The 18,924-nt window shown below is 39.6% G+C and overlaps 2 protein-coding genes across 7 annotated transcripts in view; one reads left to right on the forward strand and one right to left on the reverse strand.

The window, feature by feature from the left end:
• sun1b (Sad1 and UNC84 domain containing 1b) overlaps positions 1-14,911 on the reverse strand; it is a 28,799-nt gene extending 13,888 nt beyond the window's left edge. For 2 of the 6 annotated variants that reach the window (XM_083931459.1, XM_083931458.1), the window contains exons 1-2: positions 8,898-9,107; positions 8,352-8,449 (exon numbers count right to left, since the gene is read on the reverse strand). In XM_083931459.1, the coding sequence (XP_083787585.1) occupies positions 8,352-8,449; positions 8,898-8,909 (110 nt within the window). In that variant the 5' untranslated portion in view covers positions 8,910-9,107. Of the gene's footprint in view, positions 1-8,351; positions 8,450-8,897; positions 9,108-11,029; positions 11,227-14,775 lie in introns of those variants that run through there. The other 4 variants (XM_083931460.1, XM_083931461.1, XM_083931463.1 and 1 more) reach the window with 4 other exon arrangements.
• A 1,934-nt stretch (positions 14,912-16,845) lies between these two features.
• LOC310959790 (uncharacterized protein) lies at positions 16,846-18,037 on the forward strand (the record flags this gene model as incomplete). The annotated part of the gene is made up of 5 exons (XM_083931249.1): positions 16,846-16,975; positions 17,077-17,112; positions 17,461-17,613; positions 17,696-17,814; positions 17,915-18,037. Exons 1-5 carry the CDS (start codon positions 16,906-16,908, stop codon positions 18,035-18,037), a joined length of 501 nt encoding a protein of 166 aa, XP_083787375.1. The 5' UTR covers positions 16,846-16,905.
• Between the last annotated feature and the right edge of the window lie 887 nt (positions 18,038-18,924).

Genomic DNA, 18,924 nt, shown 5'->3' on the forward strand with positions numbered 1-18,924 from the left:
GAGAGCTGTGATGCTGTTGTTCCCTGCAACTGGCAGTGGGCCTAGCAGGAAGTGACTCTCACAAGGGAGGGAGAAAGATAGCAAAACAATAAGCACAGTGTGTTTCTGAAAGTCAAACTGAAAAAAATAGCCAGATAAACATCCCAAAGCATGCAAGCAGGCTGAAAAAAATATATACTCCACTCACTCAAATCCAAAGCCAACAACAAATGGAAACACACCATGAATGTTGTAAATAACTTTGCAATGCATTGTGCAGCTGTGACTCACAGGGCCACACCCACCTGGCAGAGTAGGCAGGGAGAGTCAAGGCCAGCATTCAGACATGACTAACAGGCAACAGGGTAGCAGTTGTGAAATTTAATGTAACCATAATAAAACATATTTAATAATCCCCCCTAGCTGGTGCAAACAAACAAACAAACACAGCTAAAAACAACATGGTTATGCCCTCTCTCTACAGTGCTAAAGCATGTACATGTGAATTGTATAATTTAGACTAAGATAAAGAGTGATGATGATTGATGTAACTGACATGCCCGAAAAAAAAAAAAATGTTACATTTCATAGGAAACATAAAATAAATCTCAAATTTATTAATGATTAATGTTTACTCATCGCTAATAATATTGGTATTGTGTGATCAATAATAGCAAACTGCAATGACCTCACCACGCTGCACTTTGCAGGCTGTGTGTACACTCCTCAGCATGTGGCTCATCTAGGTCAGACAGAATTACTCCACAGATATGCATGCAGAGGGCGGATGAAAAGGAGAGGCCAAGCACTTTATCCTTCACTGGAGGACAGAGGATAAACTTCCTGTTAGATGCTTGAAAGGGAGGGACTTTCCCTGAGTCTTTCACATGGGACAAACTACACTGAGCTATATTGCAGTAAATGCATGATGTGCACATGTAGTCTTCAGTGAATGTTGCTCTCCGGTCCTCCCTCTGGCTCTAAACCCTGAGGATTACACACTGAGAGCCAATTATGTGCTTTCCTTCTCGCTCTGCCTCCTGCTCCAAGTGGCTTTTCTCTGAACGCATGACCAGGGCAGCACCTCAACCTCTGTAGCCCGTTGGTCTGAAACTGACCAGAGCTAGTCTTGTGCAATGGTAAGTATTTGTCATGGGGATGTACCATTAGCCTATGTTTAGGATCAGAGCCCTTGTTTACATGAGTGTTTATGTGGAATATCTGTCCTAACCGTTTCTCTGTGCTCCTGAATCCTGAGCCCCTCTACTGAGGTTTCCTAGTCACATATCTACAAAAACATCTCACCCAGAAGAAATGCAAGCCAAGTGGTAACATATTATATATCAATGGCACTACCAAGTCTGCTAAATCATTTAAAAAGGCAGTACAGTATGAAAACAGCAAGGACATTAGTGCTACATGCCGGAGCAAGTAATGCTGGCAATGCCAACTCATGCTACTTCCAAATTTTATTTTATTAACCAATATACCAAAGTTCAAAGGGGGACCCTGAAATTGATAAAAGCTTGCTTCCAGGTTTCATCCTGAGCCAACAAACAACTTCACTGGTATGTCTTCATGTGCAAACAAACACATGGAACGTAGTTTATCATAGCAGATCCTAAGGGTTGAGGATTCATTGCTGATGGCTCTGACTAAACAGGGCAGGGCAAGGCGTGTCTGAGAATGAAAACACGTCTGTATAGCCTACAGCCAGGCCCAATCATTACTCTAACATTCTGCTCTACCTGGCAAGTCACGAGTCACAACACAGCCACCAATAAACTGGATTGCACAAAATTACAGTATGCATCTCCCTGTGGTGCTGGAGATCACAACCTCCATAAACAAACCATGTTTAATAGTTAGCAACTGTTCAGATCCCAGCCTGTCTCACTGGAAGCTGTAAACAATGTTTAATTAGTTTGCAGACTCTTTTCAGTGGTTCTAGGTATCCAAATTGATCTGTGTGCCTTCCCAGGTGGCTCCCACGGCCCACATCAGTGATAATAATAGAGATGGATACTGTGCTTTCAGAACTGAGTGAAAAAGACACAGATAAAGAGACGGACATGCAGTATGGAGAAATAATACACTTCCATCCTGATTCCTGACATTCAGCTTCCTGGAATCTCTCCTTACATAACACTAAAGCTTTGATACTCTTCCCACACTCAGTGGGCACAGCCGGCTTTCTTAAAACACACAACTACACACATCGGACCGGATAGGATTCTACATTTTAGTAGCTTAGGTTTAGCTTTTTTGATATTTAGCACGTTATTATGCATATGTGGTTTAAGGTTAGTGAGAAAAATGTAATATATACACAATAGTATCATCATACATGACTCACAATAAAGAAATAAAAAGGTACTGAGATCCAGCTACACTTCATAAAGACACATGCACATAAAAAGCTGTAAAGCAATTAGTTTATTTATCGAATAGATTTGTTTCTTTTCTTGATCTTTTATGACAGTAAGCTGAATAACAATTTATTTCACCATTTCCTATTAGCTCTACAAACAGATATTAAAGTATATTACGGTGCACATGCACAATTGGAATGGGATCACATCTCAGGATGAGGTGACTTGATCTCAGCCATACATCGAGGTGTAAACGCAACATGATGAATTCATCTGCCTGTGGGGTAGAAGCATCATTACTTCAGAGTGTGACCTTTACCGGCTCATCAGGATATTATACCCTGGAGACAAGAGACTCGATTTTTTTTATGCCAGTGTTGGGTTCACACTCACAGCAGCAGCCAAAAGGACAGAGGCAAAACTGGTTTGAGAGAGCAATATTTGACAAATTCCTTCACAGCGAAGAAAACGTCTAGTAACTTCTAATTTCTGCTGAGTCTACACGTCAAGTACCATGTTTGGTTTGTTGTGCCACCCACCCATCTTCTGCCTGCTTTGCATTGTGTATGCAAAAAGAGTGAGCTCCCATCACAAAGATAACAAAGGAGTAATGATCTGGCACTTCACCATCCACACAGCAATACATGAAAGATGTTTGACAAATATTTTTTTAGGAATTCAACTATTCTTTATTGATTCATCTAGTGATATTCAATTCAATCTGTGAATTGTTTAGTTTTGTCTGACCAACAGTCTAATACCTGAAGCTACCGAGTTTACTATTGCATAAGACAAAGCAGAAGATTCTCACAATTTAGAATCTGAAACAAGGGAATGTTATTTTTGCTTTAAAATATGTGCAACAAATGATTTGTCTCTGCTAAACCTTCACAGGCAACAAAGCACTGTCAAAATAAAAAAGAAATAAGATCACTTTTCTGCTTATAAGCATAGAAACTGACCTTTTAATAGGAACTAATTTGCAGCCCTTGGATGAAAGTCTGCTGTAATGAACTCAAAGAGGAACACACTTGAACCACAAAAAAAAACAAAAAAAAACACTGTGCAGGCAATCATTTGTGGTCTCTCTCTCCCCACACACACATACATATCTTAGAGATTATGGAAACCATGTGAGTTGTAAATCTCAACTTCAAAACCGCAAGTGTGGTTACAAAAGCCTTGTCAAATGCTTGCCAGAAAGCCTGTACCCTCACACGCACAAGAAAAAAAAGTTTTTACAAGACAAGGGGGCGTGTTGTTCCCAACAAAACTCTTGAGCAACTGCCACTCAATGTTACTGAAAATAATTTGTTAGTTAGCCATTAGTGTGTACTGCATGTCTAGGGTGAGACTATTCAGAGATTCTAGTCCTACCGTGTGACAGATTAAAAGACTTATACAACAACATTGTATGCATGCAAATGTAAACAGCCTGGAGTCATTCGTCAATGAGTGTAACTGCCATCTCAAAAAACAGAATTTGTTTGGTTGGCTTTCTAACACAACATTAACTACATAAATTAGTTTTTATCCCTCCTCTCTGATACACAGCATAAAATGGGAATCTAAATCTTCATGGGTTAGTCAGATAACTGCCGATGAAAAATAATTTTAGACAGTGCTTTTAAATATTTAGCACCCCTATCTTGGAATAAGCTACAGGATCATTTCAAGCTGGAATCCCTCATCAGCATGGACCGTTTCAAAAGCAGGATAAAGGACTTTTTGAATACAATTTGCACATGTACTGTCTTTGAGCACTGATCTGCTTTTTTATTTTTAATGTTTTATCTTGTTGATTTATCATGTTTAGTTGTGTGTTGTTTTGGTTATAAATGTGAAACTTGTATGTATTATGCTGCTGTCTTGGCCAGGACTCCCTTGGAAAGGAGATTTTAAATCTCAGTGGGAATATTCGTGGTTAAATAAAGGGTAATACAAAAAAAATACACTTGGGATGCTGTGCTTTGGCTGAAATAAACACTATTTTGTCACCCATTCCCAACAATAAATTTAAATATCTCCTCCCTACCACACTGTGGGACCATCATGCGGTGTTTACTGAAATTATACCACACTAATCCCCCCTGAAATTCAGCTGAGAGATATCGTAGCACACTCTGCCTTCCTGTTTCCTCAAACTGCTGCAAAAAGTATTTTCCCCTGAGGTGCTGAGGCCTATATTTACCAGAGGCTAGGAACTGGGAGTCTGCGACTGAGTTAAAAGCCTTCGAATTTCCATCCAACTATCACTGGGTGGGTAGGATTTGGCACTGTGATTAGGATCGTTCCAGCCCACCCTCAATTTCCCTCCCACAGAAACCACTTTCCTTCTGCCCCTCTCGCTCTCTCTGTGGTGTCCTTCGCTCACCACGTTATAGCACTATAGTGTGCCGTTTCATGTTGCCGTGGTTGCCATGGAGACCACTCTAAACAGCTCCCTGGCTCAAGAGAGACTACGATCAGTAGTTGAGGCTGGACATGTAACATTTCCAACAGACAGATGCTGTAACACCAACGAACACAAGCCTGGCTCATACAGAAACAGAAATGCTTCTGACATCTAGAATACCTCCACATATGCTTTATTATGCAAGGAGACAGTGATCTTCAAACGTAGTAGTGACAGTTTGAAAAGCCGTAAAAATGATTGAAAGAAACTGTGTTGTCATGGGTTTAACCCTCAAAAAGGAGGGACTGTAGTTCAGGCAGCCTCCAGCTGCTGTCATTAGCTTGGCACTTGACCAGTGGTGCATGTACTGAAATACACTCAGACCAGATGTCAGAACAACTGTGACAGCAGCGTGAACAACAACTGTCAAACTGGCATCACTGAACCTTGCCTTGCACAGCGGGACTCACATGTTTATTCGCCACCAACAGTATTTCACATTTATGTTAAAATCGGTTTAAAAATTATATCAGTAGTCTAAATAAAACTGCACTTTCAACCAGCTTTAAGCTTTGAAAAAAGGCTCTTTTTTCCCAGTATTTCTGTTCACATTTCAAAAGATCTGTGTGAAGATAGGACGTTGAGTTTTTACATCTTCTAGGCTATCTCTTATTTCTCATACATTTGTTTTTATCTGTTACATGATTTATCTGCTTCTGCTGTTTGCAGACTGCCACAGACCGAATCAGAAGACTCAATTCCTGCAGTTCAGCTAGCCCTTCACTTGTGGGGGAAAAACACTCGAGCCAGAGGCCCCAGCCACGCACTGACCCACTTCTACCATCATAAAATATGAAGGGTCTGTGTGAGTCCATACACAACATGCAGGCCTGCTTACAGTGAGGAGATGGCTGCTGTCAGTCTGTCTTTCAAGAGGTGGGACAGCTCAGTGCTAAAGTCTAAAGAACCACTGTTCGAATTTCCAACTGGGAGGAAAAATCATAAAGCTTTATCTTTGCAGTGCTTCTCTACATTGTAGACAACTTTTGGCCAATCACGGTGTATCAGAGCTTGTATGTGTGCGCATGTATGTGTAATTGAATGGATATTGCAAAGAGAACTGAAGGAGAAAAGATGAAGTTACACATTAATTCCAATTAAAGGATCTCAGTGTTTCTTCTTGGATTTTTTTCAACAGCTCAGTCGAATCCTTCAGTGCAAAATAAAACCTTTTAGTATCACAGATACTGTTCAGACAACAAGACCCTACTAGCACTCTCTTTAACCGAAATCACTGATTTAGTCCAGTAAAGAGAGAGAGCAACTGAGGATGTGATAGAGCACAGAAACCCCCCTACTATAATAAAAAAAAAACTTGTTGGGTTATAAATCTATTAATAAAAGTGTTTCCCTTGCTGTATATACAATATTAATTAAATCAACACAAGGCTTATGGACCAAGCTGTAATTGTCTCGGAAACAGAACGTGATTGGCTGGCCTCCAGTCCTTTCCCTCTCTCTCTTGACTCGGACCATTCAGTGGCACAAAACTTGTCGCTGCCCTTTTGAGTTTTAACAACAGATGGGCCAACGGTTTCTGTCACCTGACTCCATCCGTCTCTGCACTGTTCTCTTGTATTCACTCTGGGTCACAGACACATATAGACACCATCTATAGTCTGAATACAATCAGCTGTCAGACTTTCTGATGGGCTCATAATTCTGGACTTTGAACAAGCAGCAAATACAACATTTACTGTCTGACTGTTTTGCCATTTACTTAGTGTAGAGGCAATGAAAAGACATAACCAACCGTAACCACCTTCAGTTAGCAGATTTAAATTTCATTGCTCATTTCATTGCTGAGAATCATTAGCTGTAGTACACACCGGCTAATAAAAACCACAGATCTCTCAACTAACTAGTCAAGAAGCATAAACTATTAGCCTAATCCTGGGATCAGAGCCACGGTTGTGACTGTGTGGTTCATTAATAGCTTCTCAGCTGACTGCATTCAAAGGAACACGATTAGCCTGTTCCAGCCTTGCAGTCTACCTGGCAGATTCCAGTGGGGTGTCAAACAAGCTTTTGTACATTCATCTCACTTTGCCTCAGTCCACAGTTTAACTGATAAAACTAGTTTGCACATTATTGGAAGGCACTTTGTGTGCGACAGAGCAGAGCTGAAATCAAGAAGATATTAAGGGTTTGTTTGTGATTTTTGGCCATTTGTATCATGATATAACATATATATGTCAACATGAAAACACTCAAGAGGTTAACTCCAATGCATCAATACCATTCCCACAACATATAAAATATGAGAGCTGCTGACATATTCAATATAGAATGTGACCAATACTGTCACATCATGTGACGTATAACTATAACTTAAGAGATTGCGGCCTGAACTTGTTCAGCTGGACAGGAAATAGTACCATCGGCCTGCTGACTGCAATTTTGACAATGTGCTCTGCGTTTCTACAAGACACAGCTGTAAACCTAATGAGAGGTCTTTGCTTTGGCTCCCAAAACACATGCAATAACTCTTACTTTCAGTCGGAAAGTGAATTAAGCATGGAACAAGGTGATATTTATTTCAGACCTGACCTACACGGCCTTTGTTCTGAGAGCAGAGCAAGGCAGAGGTGACAGCATTGAAGACAGCATTCCTACACATGCACAGGCATTCCTGCTGAAGTGTCGACCACACCTATGGTATGAGCTGTGATGAGGAGCCCAAAAAACAATGCATGGATGAGGAGCAGGAAGGGGAGGTATGGCGTTACAGGAGTGGTACTGTGTATCCAAAACTGACTGTGCTGCCTTCAACTTCTCAAAAGCTGAAAAAAGTTGAAGTAGGAATCTTGAATCTATAATATATTGCAGAGAAATATATGTGAACATTCTCTGTTTTAGCTTGTGTTGGCCAATTGCCCTCTAAGCATAAACACACACCAACTGAATCGTGAGGCTGAGTCATCAAAACCACAGGATTATTTTCCTTTAAAAAAAAAAAAGAAAAAAGAAAAAGAGTAACTGACTTTCAAATCCTAAGCAAGTTAAAAAAAACAACAATGTCATCAAAAGTAAAAATGCATGCTGTAACTGTAACCAATTTCCAATCTAACTTGGAGACAGGGCTTGACTTTCAACACAAGCTGCTTCCTAAAAACAACATGCAGTTGCAACCTATTGCAAGTAAAGGTTTTTGTCTTTTTAAAAGAAAACTGGCACCAGCAGTGAATGCAATACAACCTCTGGCATAAATTGGCAGCCTAGAGACCTTTCATTAGGTTACGCTGACATGAAAACATGAGTAAACTGACAACAGTTATTATAATTGCATTAAGGTTGACATCGCACAATAGCATGCTCTATACAGGGAGAACAAGACCAGAGCAAATGGAATATACAGTAGCTGGATGACTTCTACACTTGCAAACCCTCGATTAAATGCACTAGCAGGGTCTCCATGACCATTTAGCTTCATTCTGGTTCAACCGGAGTCACAAATGATGACATGCATGGTGTAACTGACATGTCATAGGCCTGACTGTGTGATGCTGCAACCTGCGTACTGCCGCACAGCGCTGAGGTCTCACCTGAGAGAGTAGGTATAGCCGGTGTTCTCTGGAGCACACTGTGGTGGCGTATATGTGTGCAGTTGGGAAAAATCCATGGTCATTCTTCTTTGTTTAGACTGCAAGAATCAGGATGCAAGGGATAGCATTCTTAAAGCCAAAGCTCACATGGTAAAGGGGAATAACAAGAACAAACTAACTACCATGCACACTCACAAAAATACATGCACTGCCTTGTTCAGCCTGTCTCTTGAAGATTAATTAGTCCTGCTAATGAGCTCAAGTTCTGCCACTGTGTAAATGTTATTAAAAAACAGATTCAGAACTGCACCACCACCTACACATTAAAAACAATATAGCACTGGTAAATCCCCTGCCTCTTCCCAAATCAAATCTAGCTCTATTCACTGCACTGCTCTTCAATAAAACACAACCACTGGTTACTGCTGCACTCTACAACCATGTCAGAAAGCCCGACAGGCCCTAATGAGAGGTGCTGGACATTCCTTTTCCTCAGAAACACAACAACACTACTGTAGTTCTGACAGCGGACAAGAGTTGGCCAACCTCTTCCTGCATGTTGGCTCGTTGACGGAGGCTACAGACGCCAGAGTAGCTGTAATGAATGACTTGTCTCTTCTCCTCCAGTCGGCTGTCTGGAATAGCTGGTAGCGACAGGACAGAGAGAATGACGATCCTCACTCCTGCTACATTAAGTCGACTCCTCACCAGGACAGCTACTCCTACAGTGACTGCTTGGTTAAGCTCCACACACTGAAAGAGCAGTGTATTACGAAACCACGTAAAACAGCAAGGGGTGGGGCTGAGTTTTAGGCAATGGGCGGGAAACAACTGCTCTGAGGGTTGAGCTTCTCATAGGGAAACATGCATTATGTAAAAAAGCTGTGCAAATACAAATAGTGTTAACACAATACACCAGTTTGTGTGGTACACCTACCTACAACTAATGCATTCTAACAGGCCTGCAATAATCCCACCTTTGTTAAGGTCATATACTTTATGTTTTTTTTTTAACTGCTGTAAAGAAGTGTTGATTTATGGTCATTTTGAGGGCTGCAGTTTGTGCTGCTGTTGAATTACATAATTTTGTTTATCCCATTTATAATTGTGAGATAATCGGTGAGAGAGGGAAAAATAAAGAGCAAAAATCTGACTTTTCTTTACTCTTTCATTATTTTGGAATAATGAAAGAGTAATGACTGGGTTAATGACAGGAATTGTACCTTATATGATTTCATGTGACAAAAACATTGATAACAGGTACACCTCTCTCTATAATGCAATGCAATTAAACAGCACCACAAATAGCAGCATTCAAAAAGCATACAGCTGAACCAACATTTATTAGTTTCGACTCTTGAAACTTAAAAGCTGAACATTATACTGTCATGAACACAGGACTGGTGTGTTTAAGACTGCATTAGTTTGAGCTACGTGGACCTTAAAACTGGAAACTGAGTGAATATTGACAGCCAAAACTGCACAGCATACTTTAGTTAGTCAGATAAACTTAAATGTAAAACTTAAACGAGTCTTTCCAGTGTATATAAACGTTTAACCCCTACTCTATAACAAAATAAACACAATAACTGTGTCGAGTGTTTGGTTTAGCATTTCTGGTCATAACAAGCTTACACATGCTGCATAACAGGGAAGGGAATGCCAACTTTTGATAATGCAAAAACCGAGCAGCAAATAAAACAGATGGCTTTATCTTAAATCCACCACCAAAATCTCAACCCATAATCTTAATCATGTTTCAAATCCGCATCCAAGTCTCCAAGCCGAAAAGACGGATAAACAGAAACAAATATCTAAAAGCCAAGGGGACTACTTTAATTCATCCATGATTAGTTTCATTTTGACTTGGTGCAGCAATCATGATGCCAGCACTCCAAAATTACATACGAGCCTCTTACTGTGCATCCACTACTGCAGAACTAAGAAGAGCAATTTAAATTGTGCAGTGTGTATCTTAGATGTGACTGAATCTTTTCAAAATTATTTTGGGATTTAATCCTTGAGCTCATAATTGAAGAGACAGGTTCAACAATGCCAGAGCATGCGTTCATCCTACAAACACACACCTACAGGCTTAACATGCTACACAATGACACCTTTCCTACAGCGTTGCCCCACACGTTTGTTTTGCTGGCTCCTCTACGTAAACCACCTGCGACGAAGATTGCAAACTGCAGTACTGTGACTAGTCCAGCTCCTGTCTAAACAGTGTTTCAGACCGGCTCCGTTTACACACACACACTCACACACACATTCAGTTTAATAATAACTGCACATAGTCTCCGGCCAAATGACATATACCCCCGTAACGTTCTCACATTGCCCGGTGCTAAATTTAGACGCATGTATTTAGCTCTGACAGGTTTGCGCAACGAAGCACTATTGTCGTTTCTTATCATACAGGTGCATTTAACATGTCTCAGTCAAAACACGCACTCTTAATAACGGATAATAATATATTTAATATCTGATAATGTCGCAGATGTGTATAAATCACTCCAGAAAATAAGGCCCGATGTTGCGTTGGTTGCGGGTAAAGGAGCTCAGCAAGGACTAAATGTATCTGGATAAAGCGAAATGACACATCCACAACAAACTAAACAAACAGTAGTTACATCAGCGTATAGGGTGTTAGTTATACTAGCATGTCAACTTGCCCGCGTGGTTAGAGTCCATCTATGTTATTATTCTTTAGGAGCGTAATCCAAAGGGGAAAGATCCACACATTACTATCATGGAAGATGCGCAAACTTCTGCCAGCATCCCGACGCACGGAAACGCAGAGATTATGTATTACTGCGGAACCACGGGTCCTAAACGTTATTTTTCTGGTAAAAAAACACAAAAGTTTGAAAGTAGCATGAGAGTGTTATGCTAGTGCACAACAAGCAGATTTCCAAAATGGCTTCCCGGGCGTAACAAAGCCAGAAGGATCGCTGCTGAGCTGATCCTCCCACTCCTGGGTCCTCCATTGTCGGCCAGGGCGCACACTTTAAATCTATTGGAGGAAAGCAGCACCGCTGCAACTGCGGGCACCGGACTGTTGCTGGAGCTCCGTGCATTGAGTGGGACCCCACTATTGTTTAAGTTGACATTGAACCCCTGGAGGGGATCTCTACTGAAACTTAAGGCCCCCATTTAACATCTGCCACCAAACTACCTCGAACACATTTCTGACAGCATAAATGATCAATGATACGAAAGTTATAGTTATTCATGTATTTGTATTTAATTAGCTGACACAAATGAAAACAGGGACATTTGTTTTGAATGTCCCCAATAACATATACTTTTCCATCAACCAATGTTGGAAATCCCCTCAAAAGCAACCCTACTCCAAACAGAAAGCCTGTAAATATGTTTTACTCATTTTAGTTTTTCATATTTCATTTATTTCCCTAGTTCCCTAAGATCCCCCTTCAGTGGCCTAGGTGCTACAAAGGCCCTGTCTGGTTTATTCCCCTTTTCAACAGTGATGAAACAAACTTGTCACAATAACTTAGACAGCAGTAAGAGGGAACGTTAGCACAGTACTGTTGCAACATTGTTGCTTAAAAACAATTTAAAGTGGGATTAAACCAATTGTACTAATGCAATAGAAAAAAGTTATTACAATGTTCTCTCTAATCCTTCAGTAATGAAACTTGAGCTGCAACAATTAGTTGATTAATCGATTAGTTGTCAACTACTAAATTAGTTACCAACTATTATGATAATCAATTAATGTAATGTAATGTAATAAAAAAATCAGATTTCAGCTTCTCTCGTGTGAATATTTGCTGGGTTTCTTTACTGCTTTATCACAGTAAATTGAATATCTTTTGAGTTGTGGATAAAACTAAATATTTGAGGAGGTCACCTTGGGCTTTGGGAAACACTGATCAACCTGTTTCCCCATTTTACAGATCAAACAACCCATCAATTAAACTAAAAATAATCCATAATGAAAATAAACAGTGCATCCCTGGATGTATAAACACAATGAAAGATGTATCACTGCTCACAAAAATGTAAATCATGAGATAAGATAGGGAGTAATGTACTCCTTAGATTACGTTCAGAATTAATTATTTTAAATCACTTACAAAGCACTAGGGATGAAATGGTTACTGGTTTAATGATAAACACAGGTTTAATTATCAAACAGAAAAGCAAAGCTGACTGCTCTTTTGCTGTCCAAGCCCCCAGACTCTGGAAAAATCTACCCCACCCTTTTGAACAACTGAGTGTGTTGAATATTTCAAAAAACAGTTTAAAACACACATCCTCTCGTTGCCTTTTCAAACATTTCAAGGGTGTATCTGACTGGTGACTGGTTGCTGAATACTGCTGGTGTTGGGCAATGCATCAGTACGTATTTGTATGCATTTTATTAAATTCTCTTGTAAGCATTTTCCCATTATTACTTATTTACTCAACAAGCCTGCAAAGTATGAGCTAAGTATGAATCCAATGTTTCCTAAAGTTCTTTCAAGGTGGCCCACATTCACTAAAGGTTGCCCTGTACCTCAAATTGTTCATTTTCTACTGCATCTCTGCATTATTTATATTAACAGTAAAGCTGAATTAGTTTTGCTAGAGAATGAGGAGACCACCGCATGTGTCAGCACACTCACATAAAGCCAAACACCTGAACATGTATTTCCCATCAGAATGTTTGGTGTGAATCAAAGCCTTAATAGAGTGTTGAAGTACACAGGTAACCAAGGAACACAGGTTTTCATTTTGTGTGTCTGATTAGACCTTCTCAGGTAGGAGTTGTGAAGAGCTATGCTGATAATGTGGAAGAAGTCCCTGTATACTAATAAGAACGATAAAGTTGTAAATTGTTGTGCAAAACTAACAGCAGAGCTCCTTAAGATAATAAGAGATTAAACATTTATTTTATCTTAACTTGTGTGTATAAAATAAAATATATTTCAGGACCTTAGAGATATATAAAATATTGATGCTTAAATCTGAATCCTGTAATTGAAGGCATGAGAGCAATAAGGTCTTGGATGAGGCGCCATCTGCTGGACAGCAGTCTGTACACTTCATTTAGATGGACTTTGGATGAAATCTGACTGAGACATTGCTATAAGAGTAAACAATAAGACTGTTCACACCCACACCCTGTTTGAGCCTAGATAAGACCTCTATCATCTTAAACATTCTCATTTAGTATCCCTCACACCCAGTGGTGGTAAAAGTATTCATATCCTTCCTTAGGTAAAAGCAGCAATACATCAATGTACTATTACAAGTAATAATACTGAATTTAAAATCCTACTACTAAAGGTCATGGATGCATAAGTACAAAAGTATCATCAGCAAAATGGCACTTGACTGGCATATAGGCTACAGTAATCCATATGAGCAATGTCGACCAAATCAATGAGTAAACAGAGCTTTACTGCTGTAGCTGATCAAAGATCTGCTAGCTTTCATGCATATGTATTGGAGGTGTCAGGCCCTCCAATAGGCCCTTTTCCCTGCAGACATTTTTACATTTTGACAAAGGTGCTACTAATAACATTAGTGGTAACGAGTGATAGTAGAACAACTACTTTAATCATATCATGCGTTTCAAATAACATGTTCATCTCAAAAGTAATAGTAACTACAGCTATAAAATGAATGTATTGGAGTAAAAGGTATAGAAGTATAAAGTAGGATAGCACAAAAAAAGAAACACTCAAGTAGAAGAAATAAAAGAGTAAATGTAGTTAAGTTACATTTCACCAATGGCAATATCCCTTATTCTTCAAGCCATTCCCCAGTCATGTGTCTGGAACAGCCTAGGACCAGGGAAATCATCTTGTGCATCACTCACTAACAAAAACCGTTGCGTTGAGGAAGACGATCCAGTTACTGTCGCAAAAAACACGAGTCTCTCGGATTCAAACGAAGACGGAAGTGTACAGAAGTAACGCTCCTTCGCATGGAGACTTTGCTAATGTTAAGCTCAAGTACATAACCATAACCATAACAGGTGTACGTCCAAATGTGACTTATTGTAATGAAACTTAACAAGCCGTCCCATCACTGTGGTTTTAAAAGGTGTCAGTGAATCCGTAGAGAAACTCTCCAGTAACCATGCAACAACAAATTAGCCTCAACTTTAGCCCCGTTGCTACTGTAGGCTACTGGTCAGGGAAAAATCAAAAGCTGAAGTCGCCTAGCTCTTTTATGGGCTTTCTCTATGCTCAAGCGCTTCTTAACAGTGGGCTGTAATGTAAAACCTCTGCAGATGCAAACAGTCCGCAAAGATACAACACCTGTTCCCCAAAACACTGCACAACAGGACAACACGTTGAAGGACTGGAGGTAAGTCGCAGCCTCTCCTGACAGTTGAGTTCAGGTCAGGATAGCATGTGAAATTGGTTGACCTCATTATCAATACAGAGATTAGACTACTTACATGTTGACTCTGACGCTGCTGGTGACAGTCAATGTGTTTCTCTTGAAGTTAGCTACATCTAGTTCGTTAAAGCTTCACAGGCAGTAGCACATTTGCTCCCCTGAAAAGAGGACCTCAGTCTAACGTTCGCCTTTCCCGCACACGGTCATATTTTCCGTTGCAACACGACGCGTCACGTGCATCAATCCTTATATGGTAAAATTGACCATATATGGGATGTGTCAAAACCATGGTAACAACGCCTTGCTTGGATATGGCTTAATTGAACAGCACCACTCAGTGGCCGCTGACGAAAACAACAACAGTGAATTCATAATAAATAAATACAAATAACTACTCACTACCTTCTAAGAGGAAGAAGAAGAAGAAAATATATTGTCAGTGTTTCCTAACTTGTCTCTCATGTGAAGCCTGGAAGAGAAAGCAAATTGAACTTAAATAGCCTTTGTATATAGGCCTAATAGGAATTCTCAAGTTCTTACAGTTAGAGATGAAATACCTCTAGGCCTACTTCTTATCCGTGAACTCTCCACAAAAAAATGTGCTTGATTAAACTAGAAGGCTCAAATTAAGAGAGCATAAATAATTAATCAAGGTAATATCTATCAGCTAAGATCCCTATTTCAATGCAAGGGAAAATTGCTCCAGAAATCTTGGGAACACTTCCAGTGATTTATTTTAAGTGCCAGTGCTTACTTTACTCAATAAATTACAATGTTTTGCACAAATAATCTTTTCAGTATCCATTGTTCTAAATATCCTCATGTTTACAACCCCCCCTCCTATTGTTAAAATAACTGTATCTCTTTAAGGGTGGACACCACCACACCTAAGAATTCCAATATGTTATTTTCATGATCTAGGAAGTTTATAATATTACAATATTTGTGACATAAGCATGATAGGAGCTACTTTCCCTAAAAGTCAGAAACTAGAGAGGTAAGTCTAAAACTTAGCCTATAAAATCTGGAGCTGCTCCATGGACGATGAACAGGAGACTGTTTTTGTTTGTTTTCTTTTTTATAACCAGATAAGATTTATTAGTCTATGTTGTGGTGTTCATAATGCCAGATCGGAAATGAAGCCTACCCCATTTACTCAGAACATTCCCCTGCTCTCAGTGTCATCTATAACATATTTCCCAACTTTATACTTGATGACATGTTACATAGAAATAAAATTCATAGACTTTCCCATTCAATTCAACATACTAGAATTGTCAGCAGCCATTTTTATGTGTATTGTTGCCATGCAAACTTCCATATAAACTGACTTGGTGCAAGATGCAGAGGTTGTGCAGTAACTGAAGGTCTATAAGATTACAGGGCCATCCACTAAATATGTTACAACTTTTTACAACTTAATGCTTTTACAACTTAATGCTTCATCCACACACTCGTGTCACAGCGTAGGAAAGCACATTGTTATCACTAAATGAAAATTTCCCGTTTTTCTGCGATCAGTGTTGTATTGAGGCATGTCAAAGTTAGCACGCTAGCTACCTAGCTAGCTGTCCAATGGTTGGTTGGTTGCCTGACTGGTTCAGTTATGCTTTAAAGCTGCATTGGTTACAAAAAAAATGAACCAAACAGCAATCGAAGTCTTCTGACTTACTGCCGCTGGGTCTAACATCACTCGTGCGTTGGTCTGCTCTCTTTCCAACAAAATGTGACACACTTTACTGCCCCAATGATGTGTGTTGTCACTATTACAACTAACAACAATCACCAATTTGTTTTGTACTAGTCAAATTACTGCAGCAAACTGCTCAATGTGCTTTCTATCCCTTTCTATTTCTATGGTTCTTCATGTTAACAAATCAAATGGATGTAGTTCTCCTTTTTAGTTTTCCTGGGAATATAAGTGAAAAGTAGTTTAAGTTGACAGTATTGTTCAAAGACCAAGAACAACTCAGTCTGTGAGCAGTCAGAGAAAACCTGAAAAACTGGATACGTGTCATTTGTGGAATGATGGTGATGTGATCCCATTGTCCTTGAGATCACATGACTCCATTATGTGACGGGGAAGATGCTTTTTAGCCTGATAGCAGTTGTCTGCTCTGACTTTACATCTCTTTTCTACTGTGTATAGAGCTGTGAGTTGTGTGTGTTTCGTGTAGCGTCACTGACAATGAAAATCTTAATTTTTCTAATGTGTATGTACTACCTTCCTCCTGTGCAGCCTGAAGAAATTGACCGCCGTAAGTAAATAAACACTGCATTTTTGCTGGTTTCCTCAGTTATGATAGTATTTGTAATTTGAAGTCTTGGTTTCTGATGATGACTGCTTTCATTTTAACAGATGCCTATTGTGAGAGTTGTCTGGCAACAGCACAAGGTATGGTAGATAATTATTCAGCTTGCCTTAGAGCAGGGGTAGGCAATTCCGGTCCTAGAGAGCCACTGTCCTGCATGTTTTAGATTTCTCTCTGCTCCACCACACCTGATTCTAACGATTTACTCGTTACCAAGCAGCTGATGCTTGTCACAGGTTGATTATTGTTAGACTCAGGTGTGTTAGGGTAGGGAGAAACCTAAAACATGCAGGACAGTGGCTCTGCAGGACCAGAATTGCCTAGCCCTGCCTTAGAGCAAGAAACAATGGTTTAAAACGATACAAATTGAATTATCACCCAAGTGTCACTTGTTTTGACTAAAGTAAATAAAAACATGTACTGCCCTTCAGAGATTGAGAAAGCCATGAAAGAAGCCCCAGCTGAGACCAGACAGATGGTAGTTGAGAGCCTCGTCAGTGGGGGTGTGTGTGAGAAACTGCTGTCCTACAAACATGACCACGTCTCTCAGGAAAAAATGACATCCTCCTGCATGCACTTGTTAGGTGAGGTCAGGAGGAAAATAATGAATTTGCCTTTTTTTTTACACTGTAATTAATTAATATTAATCTTTGAATCCCCATCCAGATTCTCATTTTGACAAGTTCCATGACGCTTTGGTGAATATAGAACCAAAGCATCTGGATATAGTCCTGTGTTATGAGCAGTCCATGGCATGTGTAGGGGTGAAACGCCAGTCTTTTCAGGTAGGCTGTGGGTGTAATTGTGAAACATATGAACATTAATATCTATGTAAATACACTAAATTGCTTATATGAGAACTAACTTTTTTCCCTTGTGTGACAGAGTTCAAAAACCACCTTTTCAGAAAGTGATATTGAAGCTCTACTTCAAGACAACAAGGAACATGTACGCATTGCTAACCCGATACATTCTGGTTCACCTTTGCTCTCAAAAGATGAGTTGTAAAAACAGCAACATCAATTTGCTTCCTACTGAATGTGATGGCTTGTTGTCCTACTGTTGTACCACTGGCTTGTTGATGCTTTGTATTAGAGTGTCAGTATAATAAAGACATCATTGAAAAATAATGTACCTGTATCTGGCATTTCCTCACCTTTCAGCAGTGTTAAATAATACAAAGGGCTTCAGACCCCATATCATTTATTTTAGAATGAAATAGGGGCACATAGTGTATGATGATGATGAAGCCCTTTATTTGTCACTAGTCACAAGTACCAGCGAGTACAGCAAGTATATAAAGAGTATACAATATTTGTTTAAAAATATATACAATATGAATTTATTGGGATTTCGGTTGAAAATTGATAAATATGGCTGGTATTGTGATGAAGAAAACCTGTACCGTTGATGATTCTCCCAGATGACGCATAAAGAAATAACTTGAGGGCCTCAGTTGATCTTACTTGAATATATAGTTTAATAACAACAAATCTGATAAGAGAAGCTTCAGAACGTTAGTACATGATCACAGACACCAGCAAGCTTAAAGTGTCTGCAAAAGGGCACCACATATTATAGCACAACCCTCCCAAGGACCAACGTCCTGTTATCAGCCATGGCGCCAGCATAAGAAAACAACCCCTTTTACATATAATAGAGAGGAAACAGACATCTCTCCACTCACCCATGTTAACCCACATATTTAAGATATCATAGCATATTCTACATTCTATGTCAAAATCAAAATTTGAAATTATTTATCTCAGTTATTTGTGTGTAATAAGATTGCCACAAAGCAAAATTGTGTCATTCCAGAACAGAACAGGAATACTATAGCCTACACACCTGGGAATACTGGTATGATGTGGGATTGACAATATGATAATTACCCT

The sequence above is a fragment of the Echiichthys vipera genome (genome assembly GCF_963691815.1).
Source record: "Echiichthys vipera genome assembly, chromosome: 17".
NCBI classification, from domain to species: Eukaryota; Metazoa; Chordata; class Actinopteri; order Perciformes; family Trachinidae; genus Echiichthys; species Echiichthys vipera.